Source organism: Leptosomus discolor, chromosome 1 (assembly GCF_034619465.1).
Source record: "Leptosomus discolor isolate bLepDis1 chromosome 1, bLepDis1.hap2, whole genome shotgun sequence".
Taxonomy (NCBI): Eukaryota; Metazoa; Chordata; class Aves; order Leptosomiformes; family Leptosomidae; genus Leptosomus; species Leptosomus discolor.
The window spans coordinates 135,546,868-135,567,726 of NC_141391.1; the positions used below are offsets into that span (position 1 = coordinate 135,546,868).

Consider the following 20,859-nt stretch of genomic DNA (forward strand, 5'->3'; position numbering starts at 1 on the left):
GAGGGTGGGCCTGTTGCCAGAAAGGAGGAGTGGCAACTGACTATTCTATATCCTATTTAACATGTAGGAAAGATCAACTCTTTACATAATATGCCCTGGCACCCTGCCTCAGTGAAACCGTACTAGGCAATCCCATTAGATATTTTTAATAGCTGTTTTGTACTACACAACCAAAAAAAAGCAACAAAGTGTTTACCTCCTACCCAGTACTCCTCAGGATGGCTGAATGCTGGCTCTTCTCACCAAGGAAAAGTGGCTCTCCTGACTAGCTTGCCTTTCTGTTGCAAATGCTGAAATGAACCCTGACTATGGCACCTTATTGTCTGGTATCATGATCATTGGCAAGTTTGCTCGAAATGGGCTGGTGAGTCTTAGTGCCATGGCTTACCAGAGGAAGGTGCTGTGGCACATAAAAAGGGCTCCTGTGGTAGCAATCTGGACTGTAGTGGAACAGTAAAAGAAAAATTTCTTTGCTCCATACACTATACCTTGGTGGGAGTGAGTGGAAGGAGAAAAGGGTGTCATCTGTTGCCCTGCCTGAGACCTTTCAGCGTAATGATATGAAAAACAGCGAGTCTCAGTAGGTTTCCAACTGGTTCTGCCAGGAATTGCCTTGTGCATCTCATCTCCAATTTGCCCAGTTGCATAACTCACTACAAAACGTAGCCCGGGTCTGTGGATTTTGAAAGACATGGTGGTTTATTACCATTTACTTGCTAAGAAAGCCTAGAAAAGCCTGTTTGTGTTAATCTGCTGAGACAAGTGCTCACAGAACAGATGAGTAACGGAGAAGGAGAGATCTCTAATCTGATCTTCAGGGACTTTAACTAACTAAATTGCATACAGATTGCTTGATCCCTGGTTACATTGTTGACACTCCTGCCATAGACAGCAAGTCTATTTGTGGTTTCTTTTGTGAATTATGTAATACAATGCCAACATTTTACATTCTCTCTACTCCAGAGAGGCCAAAGACACTGTTCTGGGGGAATCAGGCAGGGCTGAGGGATATGGTAGTGCAAAGTAAATATTTCAAGCACAAACATATCAAAACTGAGAGACTTCAGCCTCTCTGTAGGGAGAACAAAAGACATAGTTAATGATGAAGGGGGTGGGAAAAAAGAGAAGGGAATTTGCGCAGCTGCTTTAGGGTGCTTTGCAGACCTGGTGGTGTGAGACATTTTATTTTAAGCAGAGAATCCCTTTCTCGTGAGGGAAAGGGGAGCGTGAGATTAGGAGATGCAGTTGAGATGATACTGGAAGACATGAGTATCCTGGGATTACAAGGAGGGATGGTTTAGCTGTGTAACAAAGATTAGAATTGCATGGTTTCTTTGATGGAGCAGGATGTGGTGTGTGTGTGCCACTGCTGAGGGGCGTGGGAGAGATATCCAGGAACAGGAAGATATCTTTGGCAGTGAGCAATATGCCAAAGAAGATTACAAAATTAGAGACAACCTGAGTAGACGAAAGCAGATAAAAACTGCTCCCTTTAAAAAACTAAGTGCTCATACAAGAGCCAAGTGTGAAAAGAAAGAGGAAAGTCAGAACCACAGGGTGCAATGGCAGCACACAGAGGCACACAGAGAGGAGGAAAGCAGTGCTGTTTCACTGAGTTTTCTCTTTGGGGATTACGATGGTGTACAATAAACTCAGGAGATGAAGAAGAATGAAAATGCTATGCCCAGAACTTTTTTGAAATGACTCTGAAGGCTCCAGTGCTGAAACCCTTTGCTGGCAGCACACATGTCTATGACATATAGTCAACTCCAGCCCCCATGTCTCATCAGCTTAACAGCTACCTGGTGCAGTGCAGGGTAAGAAGCATAGGATTCCTTTCAAAAACAGTTGAAGCAATGTCAGAATATATGCTGTTTTGGCATCGATTCATTACCCTCCTTTGAAAGGTCTTAGCTGTATTACCCAAGGGAACATAAAAGGAGGATGTTAATGAAAGACAAGTAAAAGGACAGTGGGAAAGGGAATGCCCTGGGTGAAAATGAATAGGTTGTAAACACTGGCAGGAAGTGGGCATTATCAGTGGGGTAATCAAGGTTTTCTTAGAATAAGTGCAGGCAGCTCAACTCTGTGCCTCATTCCTAGAACAAGATTTGCTTGATAGAACTTGTTACAGTGCTTGCAATGATAACATTTCCTGTTCTCTGAACAAGGCATATTGGTAACGTGTGAAAGTGTAGATTAATGATGTGTTCCCTTTATCTGCTGAAAAGGGCAGAAGCAAGGCTGCATTAGAGAATTTACTAACTTTATTTCCCAGTTCTCAGCAGTTCAAGCTTCAAGTATGACAAATACTTCTTGTTCCTCCCCATCTCCATCCTTCCCAATGACTGTGTCCTCTAAAAGGCCTTGAGATAATGCATGACTACCTTCATTTGGGAAGTACATTATGTTGCATCATATTGCACTATGAGCTGCTGCAGTTTAGATTGTTGTGCTTTGCAGTGTGCTGCACAGTACTATATCATACTGAAAAAAGTGATACTCTCTTATAAGACATTGTATGATATGTTATTATATTATGCTAACTATTTGGAGTAAAATTAACCGTCAGGTTTAAAAATGACAGGAGATTGATCCCCAGACAGATACTCTACAGAGTGATAACTTGAACCTTTAGTAACTAGGCTAAAAATATCCTTGCATTCAGCAGCACACACCACTGCACTTGACAGCCCTCCTTTTCCATGTTTGGATCCATTCCAGATCCTCTAGATTTCAAAAAACTGTGGACTTTGTGAAAGATTATGCCAAGCTGACTTACCTTTTGCCACACATCTGCAGGATTGCTTCTACCAAATCATGAGGAGCCCATAGCAGAGGAGATACAGGCTCCTTATGGAGTAAAGCATGCAATCCTGAAGGAAGGGTGCTGGCACAGGGGAGATTTTTTCATGAGCTACCTTATGTAAGGACTTCATCTTAGCTTAACATCATTTCTCAGCTCTTTCACTGCTGTTGACTTGTTTTTCCATTGCAGTGTTGCACAAATACTTCTGTTTCTGCAGTTGTCCCACTGCAGCTGTGAAAAGCCTTCTCTTTCTTCACAGGCTGAAAATCCTGGATGCCCTGAACAAAACTCTGAGGATAGAGAAGTGATTCTTCTCTTTATGTTAAGTAATTTGCCAAGTGGGCTAGGAGGGAAAGAGAGAGTACAAGAGCAGATGAGGATACTTAGGGAAGGGGGAATTGTAGGACTCTAGTTCTTTTGTCCCCTTCCCTTCCCAAGCTTCAAAGGGAGAAGTACTGTCAAAGGCAGGGGCATCATAGGTTATGGATAAAGGCCTTTTGGAACAGATATAAACAATAAAATGTCTACATAGTAATTTTGCTGATAGACTTGTCATTTGAAAGCTAAGATCACTGCGAAGGATAGAAGGTCAAAGATGACCAGTTCCCAGGCTGACAAATTGGCTTTTGCTATCTCACATAACAAATAGGAGGGCACACGCACACCTATAACCACAGAAATTTATGCCTGCTGATAAACCCTTGCACTGTAGACCAGGAGTAACTAGGAGGGTCTCTACTTGTGGAGATCACAGACCTGGACAGTCAGCAAAACCGGAGTTTCATTTCTAGCAAGAGGATCATGAGAAGAAGCAAAGAGGTTGTTTGAGCAGTGTGTTGTGTGGAAATAGGCATGGAATGGTGAGAATGAAAAGTGTCTCCCGACGCGCGACTCTGGCCACGCCACATGAAGCAGGAACCTGTCTACACATACAAACACCCAGGATCTCACTGGAGATCATTATTGCTTGTTTCTTTCTAGCAGAAGTAACAATTCAGTCAATGATCAGCCTTTCGGATGTGAAGAACTAGTAGTTTTAATGTCCTTAAGTGATAAAGAATGACTGTAACAGCTTTTTTTTTATTGTGCAATCTAGTTCCCTGTGTATAATCTGCATTATGTCCACCCCATACAGTACAGTGCCATGTGGATACTGGTGCTGATACAAAGAAGCTACAACCAAGTAAAAGACAAGACTGTGTGTTTCGTTGGAAACAATTCTTAGTGCTTTGTCTAATCAACACACCTGTTAAACAAGTGATTGGTTCTCACAGCATGCAGGTAATATCCTTGGAGCAGAAGGTCACAGAGCTGACAACACAGCTGGGAAAAATTTAATTCTAAGAGCTTAAATCTTCCTAAATTTTCCCTCTCACAAATTACCGTAATTCTTCAATTCATTTGGCCTACCAATGATTTTACTATGACAATTCTGCTTTTAAAAAAGAATCTGGAAATAATGTAACCAATCTCTCACTTTCTCTGTCAAGTCTCTCTGCAGACTGAAAAATTCAAATGGCTTTAATCCATCCAGTCTGACAAACATTAAATGTTTGATAAATAGATAAAAGCCAGCATTACAAATACTTTATACTCCTGGTTAGCATCTTGCCCCAGGGTAGATGATCCCTGCTTAACCACACAGATGTTACAGGAGTCAAAGCGTGTTACACGTACATCGTGCACTGTGAAATCAAAACAATGCATAACAGGGGCAAGGGGGAGAAAGCTGCAATATCTCTGCTTTAGATTTCTTGTACTTTTTTCTGAGAGCTTCTTAGCTGCATTGATTCAGTGAAGTAGTTGCTAAACTCATCCTTTTTTCAGTGTAGTACAGATACACTGCTGCACTCTCATGACTCAACTCTACCTTTATATAACATAGGGTGCTTTTTTTTTTTGGTTTGTTGTTATTTGGGTCGGGGTATAACCCTGAAGCACTCTGTTCCCAGGTAGAGATACAATGTTCTGGTTATAAACAGGGACCTCACCGCTGTTGCACGTTGCTCTATGAGCTGTATTTGGTGGACTTACTACTCTTTTAGGAGGGAGGTGATAAATAAAAGCCATCAGCAATGCATTCAAAATTGAATACAGGCAACCTGTAGTGACACTAGATGGCATTGAAACATTAATGAAGGATCCAAAATAGCGTTCAGGCGACACCTCACAATCAGCTGCACCTCTGCATCGTGCAAATTTGGATTGTGGTGTTTCAGGGTGGTTGTAGACGATATCTTTATGGACCCTGAATAAAAGAACTAACTTCAGGATCCAACACAAGGAAGACTTAGAGACTTAGAGTTTGGATCACCACAGTCTGGTGTAGGCTGTGGTAATGACTGTGTGTTTGACTTACAGCAACTACACTTTAGGCAGCCTCCTAGGAGGGGTGGTGAAGTGCAATTATTGCAAAATGCATTCAATTCCAGAAAGGCAGCGAGGCTAGGAGCATACATTATCATTATTTTTTTACAGACAACATTTTCTTAATGAGGCTTCAAAGACAGAAGAGGTATAACATCTTATTCACCAAGCCTTTGGGTTCTCACAGCTGGATTTCCTGAAGATTTGTGTCTGACATCCTGTAAATACCCACTGTTGCAACAGTGCTGGTTCCTGCAACTTCTCTTGAAAACAATGACATGATTTCCTAGCACTTCTCCATACCATGCCCCTTCTAGCCTTACACCCCCAATCAGTTATCTCTGCTGTAAAATGCCCAGCTCTTCTTATGTCCCACATTCCCTAATGACCAGCTCCTGTCAAAGGGCAGCTTATCCTTACAGTGATGCAGAAGCATGCGTGTGCTCCCTGGGCTGCCAGCGCTCTCACGCTGCTCAGTGGGCCAGCAGAACTTGCCATAACCATATTCTCCTGCCTTTCCCTCACTGGTAACGCTAATAGGGTCTCACTTCTCTATCAACTGTAGCATACAGAAGCAAATACCTTTGAGAACACTGTTCCTATGCCTACCTCAGATGATATCTGTTAAGTTGAAGAGCTAATGGGGGAAGCGGACACCGACTCGAAGACAGGCAGACCAACATACAGACACAGACAAGAAAGCAGCCACTTAATTTTCTTGGCAAATGTGGTTAAAAAGTGACACTACATCATACAGAAAGAAAATGTGATATATGGTTTGGGTTTTTCAATTAAGTAAATTGATCAGTGTTTCTTTTCTTTACGAGTCTGTCATTACCAGTCTGCAGGTAGCTCAAGCGGAGTGGGAGTCAAATGATTGTTCTCAACATTTTGAAGGTTGTCCTCTTACAGCACAGGGCCAAGGATGCTACCTATACCTGATGGATCTACTTGTTTCTGCAGAGGAATGTGAAAGCAGTGATGATATCTGAGGGCTAGATCTTTCTGCTAAGTCATTTCTATTTATTTCTGTCATTTCTGAAAAAAAAAATCCGACAGTTATCTAAAAGAGCCCTTATTAGGAAAGAATTTGAAGGTGGAAATCACTGTGCAAGCTGAAGGAATTAAAAAAGAACAGCAGGTGAGCAAGAAAGGGAAGACAGAAAATACATGGCAGCCAGTTAGCTATGGTGAAATGCCACCTGTCTGCCTTCAATGAATAGAAAGATAATCAAACTGAATTCAAGTCTCAGGTGGCTTTGTCACTTTTCCCTCAACATTGAATGCCTTGAAAAACCTATCAGCATGTGCTGTGAGAAGTAATATGGTGCTGCTTACTACAAAAAGCTATTGAAATGTATTAATTGTGAGGAATATGTGGCTTGAGTACATAAGCCCATACATCAAATAAGGTTTACAACTTCATTAGGACTAAGCAATACTATCAAGAATGACTCGGTATAATTGACCCCAAACTTTGCCTCTGAGGTAGAGCAGACAAATACACAAATGCACAATTGTGAGAAGTCAGGTACTTCAACTTTGAGACGCCAAAGCAGTCAAGTGAATGTACCACAATAGAGATGGGGAACGAGCAGCAACTCATAAAGTTGTAAGGCAATACAAATTATAGTTCCAAAGGTATAAGAATCTGACCTTTTATGTTATGTGGTCTTGCTGTTCTTGGTCCACTTTGAACCCTTGCACTGAAACATAAATCCTTTCTTTGCTTCTTATCTTGTGTGTTACTTGCAAACAAACAGTCAAAGTATTTTCCAAATATCTGCAAAAACCTATCAGAATATTCCCTAAAACTGACAATGAGCTTGACTCCTTCATTCAGCTCCCACCAGGGGTGGGACTCCTCTGTGCATTGTGGTAAGGGCTCTGCCCCCATGCTCACCCACCCTGGGTATTCTGTGCAATCGCCGAAATGCAGTGCATAACAGAACTCTCTTTTCCTGGTACATCATTCTGGTCATGAATGGGAGCGTTTTACAGTCTCTAGGAGGGTTCAGCTGCAAAGCAGTCTCTCTGAAGCTAGAGATGCAGACAATTCTGATACTGCAAGCTGGCCTGCTTGTCAGTAATGTCTGAATCACAGCAGGATGATATTTGTCTGCCAAAATACCCTTATAATTCACTGCTCATTACACTTAATAATGGGCTATTGCCCTTCTCAGATCACTCATCTTCCAGGTTTCCCAGGATTTGCCTGAAGCCAAGAGAATGGTCACACTGCATTGTGCAGTCCATTTTCTCTGAAGAGACTGTTACCATTAACTTTCTATTCAGTAGGAGAGCACACCTGCTATGGTTCTTTTGTTGTGCACTCACCTCTGTACCCTGTCAGATGGCTTGTTGTTATATTAGAACTGTGTGAAGACCATTTTCATATCCTTTGGGTTTCTCTTTTGCACAGAGCCTGTGAGAATTTGCTGTTATGGTGACTCTTAACACCTACGAACACCTATTTCCTTAGGGACTACCGCAGTATCACTACTACAGTAGCAGCTACGTTTTTGTAGGACAATTTCCTCGTTATTTCCTTTTAAATTGTGGTACTATCTATAATCCACAGTAAAGTATAATAGTCATAATGAAATGAGTGCTTTACAAATGCAACGAAAAGACAGTCTATTGTCCAAAGAGTTAAATGTTTAAATTGAGAAAACATATAAATCATAGGGGTCATAGAAATTCGGGTTTTTTTCAGAGTATTAAATTAAACTTCTTGTGGAAGACAGTTTTCCTGAATCAAAATAGCTTACTTTAATCCATCTTTCTCGTTGAAATTAATATTGAGTGGAGTCCCTGCAGAAGTGTGCTCAGAATACCACTCTTTGTTGCTGCTAAAGAGCTAAAGAATATAATTTACATTTCTAAATCTGCTAAGAAGGTGTGACAATTGTTTCCATCCAATGCTTCACAATAAAAAAGAGGGAGATAGAGAAGGAGGAAAGTGAAGATGCTGGATTTGATTTCTCCTATTTTTTATACAGAAATAAATCCAGCAATCCTATCCATGGATTATTCCTGATTTATGCTGATATGAGTGAAAGGATTCAGATTCTTCAGTCAATGCGTTTGTTCTTTGAGATCCAGGAAAATCTAAAATTCAAAAGTCTTATAACATCAACAATAAGCCACTCTCCACCTCTACAGTCTCCATTTTATTGCTGCTAGTTGTGAAGGATCTCCAATCATAAGGATGTAGATGAAGAAAAGGAATGGTTTTCAAATTCTGTTTTGGTGGCCTGGACTATTTCAGGGTAAAATCAACATTAAATATACTTACAATGTGCACAGCCCACGTACAGAACATACAGCTTATGTTCCTGAGTACCTACAAAATATACCAGGTATGCAACTGAACCAATCGTCACTTACGCTGTGTATTACTTTATTGGTGGGAAAAAAAGAGAATTTTTTGGAAGAGCTGTTTCACCACTGTGTTCTGCTTGATAATTTTTTACAGGCTTTTCCATTTGGGTTTCCAAAAGTTTCTCTGGAATAACATGTCTCCTTGTGTTCTGCACATCATTTTCTGTTGTGCCTGTGAAGGGCACAGTGGGAGTCGGTCTTTCAGCCAGTTCATCTTTCACTTTGTCAGTCATATCTTTCCAGATATTTTCTATAATAATAAATAAATAAAAAGATAGGGTAAGACTGCAGATACTTAACAGCAGGTAAACACACGTTCACCACAAACTCACAAAAAATCAGTTGAAAATTTTCTCTGGAATTTTGTAACCAGCATTGATGTATTCTTTTGTCAGATATCATAACTGTTTTAGTGTCAGTAGGGAAAAGATCTTTCTATGTGAATCTTTAGTACTGCCAGTCTTCTTGCTGGCAGCTGCCATAAAACATAAGGAATGTGCTTCTACAGAATTGAGAAATAGTGGCTCTATCCACCACATTCCAGTGACCATCTGTTATGTGCACACTGTGTATTATCACCTCACCTTACTTCAGACAGATGATATTAAATATAAAGAAATACCAAACACTGATGATTCTCCAGGTAACACATGCTTATGAATATTCTCATTTTTCTTTTCTGGTGTAGAGAAAGAGCCATCATTCAGCTTCCTTGAATTCTGTGTTTTCTGCTTTGCTTTGTATATTTGTGGTTCCTGGATCCATGCATGCTTCATTGCTTCATCAGGAGTCATGCGCAGGGCAGGTTCCCACCTTAAATCCATGGTAGACAAATAGTTATTCAACTGTTTCTGACTGAAAATTAGTTTAAGCCAAAAGATTCAGTATTGTCTTCTGAAAGTCAGATCATGAGGACATTTTTTGAAACAAAAGAATTTGAAAACAAGGAAAAACCTTATGTGATCTTCTCCATCCTTCCAAACTTTTTATTTACTTCAGTATTGTGTGCTTTGCTGATCAAACCCTCTGCAGCATCAAACCATTTTTAATATGCAGTTCACAGTGTTATTAGGGTAGAGACCCTACTGAATATTTTTTTCAAGGTTTTCACATTCTGCCAATGCAAGCTCCAAGAAAGGGAACGTAAATGAGACATAGGGTAATTAATTAAAATATATGTCTTCCCTAATTTAATTGCATCTGAAACTACTGTAAAGACTTAGTGTAACAAAACTTATGTGAGATCTTATGGAAATGAAAGCTGATTTTTTTTTTTTTGCAAAATCTCTACATTGACTTTATCCTCTCACAGGTTTCATTCACTCAGATTTCACACCCACACACTCACAGGTGATAAGTGTTCTGGCCAAGACCACTTGTGTGCCATACAGGGGACAAGGCTTGTCAGCTACTGAGTCCTCATCAAATCTCTAGAGTTCTTCTTGGTTGGTAATGATGTACCATTCTTTAGACAAACCTTTTATTTCCTTTAGGAGTCACCTGCTGTTTGGGCATGGTCCTGCCATCAGAACCTTGGTGACTTCAGTCTCCATAAATGTTAAGCAATGTAACCACTTATAGTTTGCTTTTCCTTGTATTTTGGAGTATAAGTTTGTTTTCCATTTGGGCTAACAGAAAGGTAAATGGCATATGTGATAGTCTGCAACCTTGTTGCCATGTAATTGCTGTGAGCTTTGAGATTTTTCACTGCTGGTCTCCTGTGCTGTGGTCTCACCAGAGTGCAGGCTCCCCAGCTGTGACACAGACAACACACTCCTCAATTTTACAGGTGGGAGCAGTGTCCTTTGTTACCAGTACATATCATTCTTTCAAACCCTATTCTGCTGTTTCTTACAGTGCTCAAACACACATACATTTACATTGGTACTGCATTCATACAAATACTAATATATCTGTTAGTAATCTCTGTATCAGTTGCAGACTATTTTGTTCTGATTTGTCTAAGCTCAATGCTGTCCAGAACTGCAACGAAATAATGTAGGAAAACAAACAGATTCTTGTCATAACAAGAGCTGAGTGATTTTTTTTTTCTGTCTGTTGTTTTCATCTGCTAAACAGGTGTATATGAGTTGAACAAAACTATTTGTGAAGTCATGGCAAATGTATCAGGCTGCTTTGAACAGATACAGATTGACAACTGGAAAAGACAAAATAGTCCAATTCTTTTTGTCTCAAAAAGAGTTTTCATTTCAAGCCTTACTTCATTCCTTTGAAAATTTAAACAACCCCAACATATAATATATATTTTCCTGTGTGACCTGAAATTACTTGTTTACAGGGATTTTTTGCTTCACTGAAATTAGTTTCTAAATGTTCTGATTCAGCCAGCAAACAAAATGGATCAATGATTCATACAGATTTAGCAAACATGGAACGTTAGAAACAACCTTCTTGTGAAACAGAGGGATTTTTTTTTTTTTTTTGTGTAACTGCAAGTTAGCATAGATTTCTTTAGGAAAGTACTACTGAACTTCTAAAAGAAACTTATAGTCAGTGCTAAAGAAGACACAAAATATTAGCCTTGCATATGATACAAGTAACACTGGAAAAGGTATTGGACCAGCTTCTGCTGCCATTACACAGTACAAATTAGTATCCAAACTCTCCCTGAAAGCCTTACTGCACGTATGCAAGAGATCAGTATTTAAGGCAACCAGACAAAAGTTTGTCCTGCATGCTCAGTCTTTTAGTTTGATGGATGAGTGAAACCTCAAACCTCATTAGCAACCATCTCCCAGGCAAAAAGACCAATTAGTAAAATGACACCTCACATCAGCAGGGTCCATGGAGTCCCACCCTGTAAAATGCTTTGTAACCTGACCACCTTGGAAAACACACGATTGTGTTTGAGCCATGAAATAGATTGCTTGTCCCACAGTCCTTCATTTGTTATAAAGTCACATTTACTTTATGATAACAGAGGATATGCTGGTGACACTAAATTGTGTCTCTCTTTTGCCACCCAAGCACATAGCCACTTTTCCACTGATATTCTCACTGTGAGTGTGGCTCGCTATTGGAATATGTTGCCCCAAGAGGCTACTCAGAACCCAACTAGACAAGGTCCTGAGCAACCTGCTCCAAATTTCATAGAATCATAGAATCACAGAATGGTTTGGATTGGAAGGGACCTTAAAGATCACCCAATTCCAACCCCCCTGCCATGGGCAGGGACACCTTCCGCTAGACCAGGTTGCTCAAAGCCCCATCCAATCTGGCCTTGAACACTGCCAGGGAGGGGGCAGCCACAGCTTCTCCAGGTAACCTGTTCGAGTGTCTCACCATCCACAGAGGAAAGAATTTCTTCCTGGTATCTAATCTAAATCTACTCTCTTTCAGTTTAAAACTGTTACCCCTTTTCCTATCACTACACTTTCTGTTAGAGTCCCTCCCCACCTTTCCTGTGGGCCCCCTTTAAGTACTGGAAGGCTGCAATAAGGTCTCCCCAGAGCCTTCTCTTCTCCAGGATGAACAACCCCAACTTCCTAAGCCTGCCCTCACAGGGGAGGTGCTCCAACCCCCTGATCATCTTGGTGGACCTCCTCTGAACCCGTGCAGGCAGGTCCACGTCTTTCTTGTGCTGGGGGCCCCAGAGCTGCACTCAGCACTGCAGATGGGGTCTCACCAGAGCAGAGTAGAGGGGGAGAATCACCTCCCTCTCTCGACCTGCTGACTACACTTTTTTTTTGATGCAGCCCAGGATGCATTTGGCTTTCTGGGCTGTGCGTGCACGTTGCTGGATCATATTCCGTTTTTCATCCACCAGCACCCCCAAGTCATTTTCCACAGGGCTGCTCTCGATGCATTTTGCTCTGCTTTGAATGGGAGGGTGGGCAGATAACATCCAGAGGTCCCTTCCAACCTAAGTTATTCTGTGACACTAGGTAAAATGTTCCTGGCACAGAGAATCTGTGGGATTTCTACCTTGTGTGAAGACTGCTAACAATTACATGTTAGTTGCATTTAGCAGTTGACAAAAATATGCAAATCATCAATTTCCTTTAAGAAAACAGCTGTGGACCACTTTTCATACTAGATATTCAGTAGCATAATCCTTGGCTGGAGTAAAGTCAACAGTTTATCCTAGAAATTACAGGGTCTGAGACATATTAGACTCTTCTCACATACTGAGCTCCAATGATTTATAAAAATCTATTCCAATCAAAAAGATGGAAAAATACAGTCTATCAGATAATTCTTGAAAAGTGCAATGTGACTGCTGTCAATGAAAAATAAGTATAACTATGATAACGAGAAAAAGGGTTTAAATCAGCATGCAAACCACAGGGTAACACTCTGGTAACTGTGCTAAGTAATTCTCCGTGCTAACTGCCACAGTCAAGAAGAAGCAAGCAAACAATACCATTGATTCTGGGGTGGACATGGCTGAATGTGCTTCGCCTTTTTATCCTCTGCTAAAGCGGAGGCATATAGTGTATTGGAACTAAAAAAAGTCTAATCTCACCCAAGGGAACGTGCACACAAAGAGCAAGACCTTTGTGAGCAGATATTCAGAGAAGCAGAACTGTTTTCATCCATATTCCACAGTATGTCGCCTGATTGCCATTTCCAAGGCCTAGCACAGAAAACACAGTCAGGACACTCAAGCCAGCCAAGTCAGCTCCAAATGTAACTCCAGTTGGAGGAAATTGGAAGACTTGGTTTCCACCAGAGCAGGAGTTAGATTTAAGTAGAAAACCATACTTTGATCTCCAGATATGCACTGCCTTGGGACAGTGCATTACCATTATCTATGTGATCTGAATGAACTTTCATCTGATAAAACAGAAAAGATTTAATACAAAGGCCTCAATGGGTAGGAAACATTGCTTTTAGAGTTTCGTTTCCAGCATTAGACGAAGAAGATCTGCTTTTAGATATGACGATGTCAGCTTTTTTTTTGTACCTTGGATTAATCCCATATAGTCTTTCTGTGCAATGATTTCTCCTTGCTGTGAATAGTAATAGTAGTTATCCAAATGCTACCGTGTGGGAAAAAAACCAAATCTAGCCCAAAAAAACAAAACACCCCACCAAAAAACCCCAATGGATACTAAGATTTTAAAGACACAAGAGAATGAAAGCAAAGTCAAAACTAGCCTGCTGCACATAAGTCAAAACTATGAACTCACATTAGACATCCTTTCAGAAAGTCCAAGAAACCAGCATCATGGGTTTTCAGCACTGTGCTTAGATCCTTGGAGTCTGGGCATCTCTTTTTTCCCTTACTGTTAGTTATGGATTTAGGAAAACCTTTGGAATCTTAAAAAAATACAGACATGCTCAAAAAATAAGGTTAAACATCATCACCAGGTATTTAGGAGACTTGCAAAACCAGTACCCATATCCATCCCACTAACTGCAGTTTTGGCCTGTTGGATTGATAGTCTGTCAGCACTGTGCAAACAATATTGGTTAGATCCTAGAGACTGCATCCTACACAGAGGTTTTTTTGTTAATTTTGTGTAATTTACAAAACCAAATTATACGCAAAGGAATGAACTTGATATAAATTACTTCCCAAAGCCCACTATGTTCCATTTAGAAATAATATTTTTAAGGAGTAACAGTGGAATGGATTTCCCAATCCCTTCCCGATCATCTTGGCAATGAGAGGCCCATAAGACATGAAGAGCACAGCACCAGGTTCATTTGTAGTCTTCATGTTACCCTTTTGCTTCTCCTCAATACCTCTTCCTGAAAGAAGATTTGTCAGCTAAGAAGCAGCTAAGGTTCTCTGGCCCTGCTCTCCACCGGTACTATCAACTAATGATTAACTAGCGGGGAGGAATCCAGCGAAGACAAACAACATGAAGCTGTTACCAAAGAACGTTCGCTTCCTTGATGCAGCCTGGATAAAATCGGCTGGTGGAAGACCCAATACCTTCAACACAGAAAATGAATTCATGGAGTTACTTCTCATTTCATAAACATATGTAACAACCATCAGGAGAGACGTGGTATTTCACCCTCCATTCAAAAAGAACTTGAATGTGGCAATTTACTGGGAAATGTCTACAAAGCATTTCTTCTTGTGCCATTTATTGTGGAAGGAATGAAGGGATTCCTTAGAGCTGTCTGCCCTCAGAAAATGTGATCTTATAAAGGATGACACTGGGATCTTTGCTACCACAGACGGTTCTAAGAACAAGCATCTCTATTAATGACAGCTGTCGTAGGAGACCATATGGAGAGGTACTCTCTTTGAAAATCTTGTGCAAACTAACAGGGCGCTAGAAGGATCAGAAATTGGGGCTGAGTTCAATGTCAGGTTGTAGTTTAGTGACTGATATGGAATAACTAAGTAACTTGTCTTAGTGGGTCAGTCTTGCATCTATTCTAACATTTGCACTGGTTAGGTGATCTGAGGTAGATGTCACAGTACATTCCTAAAACTCTTTGAAAAACATTTACAAAGATGATAGAGCCAAACTCCTTGGTAGGGGTAGACAGTAAAAGAAGGGGCAACACCCACAAATTGTGGCTTGAGAAGTGCAGGGTGACTTTTTCACCAGGAAAATAGAGCAGCACTTGAGCAGGTCACCCAGTGGGTTTCTACTCAAGCCTTTGAGGTTTTCAAGATTTGCTAGACAAAGCCACAGCTGACTACTCAAATGTTGGCAAAAATGTCTCTCTCAGCAGGAGTTTGGACTAAAAACATCCAAATTGACCAACACATATTTGACTTCTAAGAGAAAAGGAGCCTGTTATAATTTGGATTGCTTCTCCTTCCCCTTAGATATGCTTCTTCTGTTCTAAGTTCTCCATACAAATTCTGACAAGATTAAAATTCTATCTTTCAGAAGCAAGACAATGAGTGTACAAAGCAGTGTTTGGCACACAAAACAGAAATAACAGTTTTGCATTAGAACCCATCCTTTCAAAGAACAATTTGGCTGTAAGAAACCTCCCTCTAAAAAGCCAGCCCATAGACAATTCTATTTCATTATCTCTTGAGATTTTTTTTTGTTGCTGGCAATGTAGTTTATCAAATGAGTATGCAATTCAAAAGACAACCCAAAAAGTTACCTCCATGATGCAGGCAAGTTGGTCTACTTCATTTTCCCCCGGAAACAGTGGGTAACCTGTGTAAAGCTCAGCTATGATACAGCCTAAGCTCCACATATCAACAGCCATAGCATAAGGATGACCAAGAATCACTTCAGGCGAGCGATAAAACCGGCTCTGAACATAGGTGTACACTGTATCAAAACAGAAAGTTAGACAAGAAGCAAAATATCATAATTGGGACAGAAATGTGGATTCCAGATTTCACAGAAAAGTGAAATAGATGTTCAGGCATCACATATCTACTGTGTCCATAAGCTGACATTAAGAGATTGCTCACGTAGGCCCTGAAAGTCTTTTCTATTTCCATCCTAAAATCAATGGGTGATATTCTTTCCACTATTCTATTTGGAAATGGTTCTCCAACAAGTTTCGCTGAAAGAAATTATTATGATTCAGCTTACGCCAAGTTCATTTTCCTGGTTGGAGGTCTTCCCCCTGCATTAGTCGACAGCTCTTCAGTATCATAGGCTTACATTGTAGGACATACTGGTTTCACTGACACTTAGGGAACATCTCCTACTGCCTTCCGATTTCCCTATTAATGCATTATAGCTTACAGCAGATGTGAAAAGATTTCATTTCAAGATTGATACTCATCATAGTAGGTAGACTAATTCTTTTACCTCTTGTCATTCAGATGACTGAACCCGATTACAGCATGTAAGCTCTGTTATTTTCTTACTCCTATCTCTCTGATGGTCACTTCGTTTATATTTCTACACTTCTTTGCATCCCCGCATATTCAACATCTTTCCGGAAGGAAAGCGCCCTGAAAAGTAAGTGCTGCACAATATGTAATTTCACCAAATCTGTACAGTTAGAGAGTACTGTGGGGGCAATCTATGCCCTTGTGCGTTTGACCAGCTGCATTATTGCTGTCTGCTTTTTGTCATTCTTTTCACAAATAAATAGCTGACTTTTTGTTTTCTACTCTCTAATCCTGCACCACTTTGAGGGTTGTACTACTTCTTGTTTCAGCTGAAAGAGTCTCCTCAGTCATGTTCCATCTCTCTTTTCACTCATTTTGTGTTTCAGTTTGTTCCTCTCTGCAAAAATTTCAGGCTGCATCTCAGATCACATTCTACTCGAATATGGGCAAACCTAAAATGATTATGCACCCCTACAAAACTGGGACATAAATCTAATGATCTGAATCCCAAAATACAGATGAACAGGTTTGGCTCAGCTTAAATATCAATCTTTCATAGGAAAAATATTACATTTAAGACTAGTTTTGTTTTTCTAAGTTAATAAAGTGCAGTGTAGATTTCTTTCTTGGCTTTCTTTTTTTGTTGCTGTGTTTGGTTTTTTTAACAGATTATATTTGCATTTCTGATGGTGATATCATTATTGCTTTACAATATGTCTATTAATGTTGAGATTTATTACATGAATTTTTATACATTCATTTCTCCCTTAAAAATGTTGTTCTTTTTATCTCCTCCACATTCTACTTAAATCTTTCTTTGATAGGAAAAAAACCCACAAACTGAACTTAGACATTCTAAACTAAAAGCATAGCTCCCGCCCCCCCCCCCCCCCCCCCCATTGTATTAGTCCAAAAAGTACCAATTATATTTTAAGCATCCCACTGAGAAAGGCTCTCTAGACCTGATAAACTCCTTGCTAAGTGAAGTATTGGGATCATCCTCATAGGCCTGTTCAGCTAACCACTCTTGCAAATTCAATTCTGATTTCAACAGGAGTAGAGGAACTGATCAAGCTTGGGACAAAGAAAAAGCACAGTAATAGCTTACTTGTTTCCTACCAGTGACCGAACAGTTTATCAGATTCTAATTAGGCCACTATATTAGCTCAATCAAATAAATACTTTTTCCACATTGTTTAAAATTAAGAAAGCTTATTAAGAAAATTACATCAACTTGACTTTTCTGCAAACCTCTTTGGTGTTCATAGCAGCTTGATCCAAAATCAATAACTTTAACTGAACCTTGGCCTTTGTGGTATAATAATATGTTCTCCTAAAGAGAAAAAAAATCACAGGGGAAAAAAGGTTTTAACACCACATTAGATTAGAGAACACTTTGGAAAATAAGCAATGCATAACACATTGGGTTTACACTTATATAAATAATAAAAACATCAAACTACAGCTTCCTTGGGAATGCATTTGCTAACATCAGTAGGCATTCAATAATGTGCAATCAACCAAAGCAGGAGGGATATTTGTAAAGGTACACAGTTTGAAGGTTAGCTAGACAGGGACACTAGTCCCTCATGTACAATTCAAGCCACTGCACTGTGCAGTGTACAGCGCTATCACGACAACAGCCCATGAGAATGCATGCTGTGTGAGCAGAGTGCGTTCCCCAAAACTCATAGTTTTTAATCTAGTAGAAGGCAAACTGCACCTGGTTGCGTGCTGTGCTAAATGAACCGGAACCATCTTTTTTTGTAACCACAGAAAGCCCCCACCCCATGAACAAGCTGTGCTTCACAGTTCTTCCCTCCACTGATTTCAACTTTCTCCAGACTCTCTGTAAGCATACCTCTCTCCAGTTCACGATACTGTGGTGCAGAGTTCCCAAAGTAGTGGTGAACAGAAATGGTAGGGTCCTGTGGAATACTAGCTGGGTGCAGATGGATACAGCACTGTGTGCCTACAATTCCAGCTCGAGAAGTGATTCTTAAACAGCTAGCTCAGGAATATTTGATCTGACGTATAAGCATAGCCTTTTAGCTCTCTTCTGCCGAGTTGAATTTTATTGTCATTAAAAATCTATCTGAATCAAGCATTTCCTTTGATTTCCTTTCTGATCACACAGCCTTCTCCACTTCTTAGCAGAGAGATGGCTACCTTTATCAACCAGTTTTAAAGTGATTATACATCAAAGCTTTGAAGGACTGAGCAGTTCCCAAGTTGATGCCAACCAATGACAAAGTAGTTTCTTGGGTAATTAGTGGACTTATGAGGAAATACTTTGCACGACAGGAGGGAGAAGCTGCTACTGATGAAACACAAGGCAAGGGCTGACTTGCATTACCCAAGCGCTCTTGGGTCTATCATGGGAAGAAGCATCCTCTCTGCAGCTGAGCTATCCCTTCATGCTCAAGGTAAGACTTGGTCTCTAATACTGAATCTCTCACAATGCAAGTGAGCTGATTAACAATGCAAAACCAGGTTCTGGGGGCAGTGATTACCCAACATTAAGTCCAGAGAACTGTACTCTACCTTATGTTGAGAAGTATCATAGGAGACAGATGGAATAACAGATATGAGTTTCAGACAATGTAAATTAAATTCATGAGACTGTACAATCGTAGAACGAGAATAAAATTCTCTTAGTTAACTCACTGAATGTTCACTCATACATTACTCTATTTAAATACAGACTACACTCATAGATTTTGCCAACCTCATTCCTTGTCAGTGGCTGCCTGGAAACAGATTTCCCATTGGGCTAATTGTTTCTGATTAAGATATTTTTGTTATATTGCAAGCCTCACTTCTCATTGCAAATTGGTCTAGCAAAGAGGCTGGCAAGACAATGGGTACCAACAGTGCTCTTCAGACTTCTGAGTCAACATACATTAAGCAAAATGAGAACAAAATTTCAACCTTAGCATTTTTACTTTACAGCTTATTTATTTATTTATTGGTTCATTTGCATTTCTAAAAAAGAAATCAAGAGAAACATTCACCTGAAATCAAAATAGAAATAAATACTTCAGAAATCTCAGAAAATAGCAAGCATTTAAGATTGTGGCTTAAGGAGAATGGAAATGTTTCATGTAGTATGAATACTTAGCAGATATAGCAGCAGGAATTAGATCACAGATGTTCCTTGAGAAACAGGTGATCAGCCTGAATACTGTACTATATAATTGCTTTGTCATTTATAAGGCTACTTAATTTTATGCATATGAAATTAAATAGACTTACAGGATAACCTGAAACAGGTTACCTTGTGAATATCTCCTTGCATTATAATGTCCCTCATATTGAAATACTTAATTTCACAAGTACTTTTTTCTTTCTTGAAGCAAAAAGTCATTACCTGAATTTGATTTATATTTGCATACATTTTGGCAACCAGATAATCTCGTATAATACTACAGTGAATGAACTGAATCAATGGAAAGAATCACTCGACTCTAGTACTAATTCAGTCTGAAATAAACTATACCTTCTGTACAAATATCCTACTGGGTTTTAAGGACTTTTCTGAGAGTTCCTTTCTATCAATAAAAAATAAGATGAAGCTAGTGCATTCTTTACAGAAGAACAGGTTATGAAATTACCATACTTACAGGCTTCAGATCACAGTGAATGATTCCTTCCTGGTAGAGCACTTGTAAACATCTCAGCACACACTGAGTGAAGTGTCGAATTAAAGACAAACTGAACCCTTGGAAATTATTCTTTTTGATCAACTCATACAAATTTATTCTGCAGGGGTTGTGGGGGTGGAAGAAGACAGAAAGCAGAAAAGAGATCAGGGAACATATTTGTAAAGGCATGGTTAGTTTATAGTGCATTAAGAAAGTATTTAGCCTGTCTTCCTACATGAGGGAGGACTCATGCAGAAGAAAATGACCTTTAGCTATTTTCCTTCTTGAGAATATTATTCTGTATGTAATATGCACAAACATTTCCCTGAGCCTCCAGATCTAAAGAAGACATAATTCAGTGGACTTGCTTGCTTGCTAAACTCAGTGCTATGTTATGTAGCCATGCTGATTTTCACCAAGAAAAAATATCATTCAGGAACCGAGAGAAACAAATGTTCTTCAGTCTCCTTTCGCTCTCATTTATCTTTGCTTTGGCTTACCTTGTGTAAATCCTTTTTGTCTAAAGAGATTTTAGTCAACGCTAAATCTTTCTAGATATATACCCCCATAAATTCAGGTCTCGTTAGGTTTTTATATCCCACCTGTCACCGTCACATCTTAGCTCCTTCCAGCAGGGTGTTAAATGATGTTGCTGACTTCTGCAAGCGTGGTCAGCAACATGTGAATGCTGCCCTAAGTCCTCGAGGGCACCACCAGCCCCAATGGCCCTGACCAGTAGCCTGGAGTTCCCCTCACCTGCCCTTAGCCCAGGACCCCGTGTCAGCACCCTGGGACCATCAGCTCACTGGCGTCAGGCAAAGACCATTGCTTCAGAAGTAAATGATGGAGAAGAAAGTTCACAAATTAAGGGGTTTTCACTATATTTTAGAAGGAATAAAAATTTCACCAGAAAA

General features: G+C 40.0%; 1 protein-coding gene across 2 annotated transcripts in view; it reads right to left on the reverse strand.

Annotated features, from left to right (window-relative positions):
* Nucleotides 1-8,557: 8,557 nt before the first annotated feature.
* The window catches only part of DYRK4 (dual specificity tyrosine phosphorylation regulated kinase 4), a 30,834-nt gene continuing 18,532 nt past the window's right edge, over nt 8,558-20,859 (reverse strand). For both annotated transcript variants that reach the window (XM_086465639.1, XM_009954895.2), the window contains exons 8-14: nt 19,925-20,063; nt 17,553-17,634; nt 15,611-15,783; nt 14,405-14,465; nt 13,714-13,843; nt 9,219-9,373; nt 8,558-8,810 (exon numbers count right to left, since the gene is read on the reverse strand). In XM_086465639.1, the coding sequence (XP_086321765.1) occupies nt 8,575-8,810; nt 9,219-9,373; nt 13,714-13,843; nt 14,405-14,465; nt 15,611-15,783; nt 17,553-17,634; nt 19,925-20,063 (976 nt within the window). In that variant the 3' untranslated portion in view covers nt 8,558-8,574. The remainder of the gene's footprint in view (nt 8,811-9,218; nt 9,374-13,713; nt 13,844-14,404; nt 14,466-15,610; nt 15,784-17,552; nt 17,635-19,924; nt 20,064-20,859) is intronic.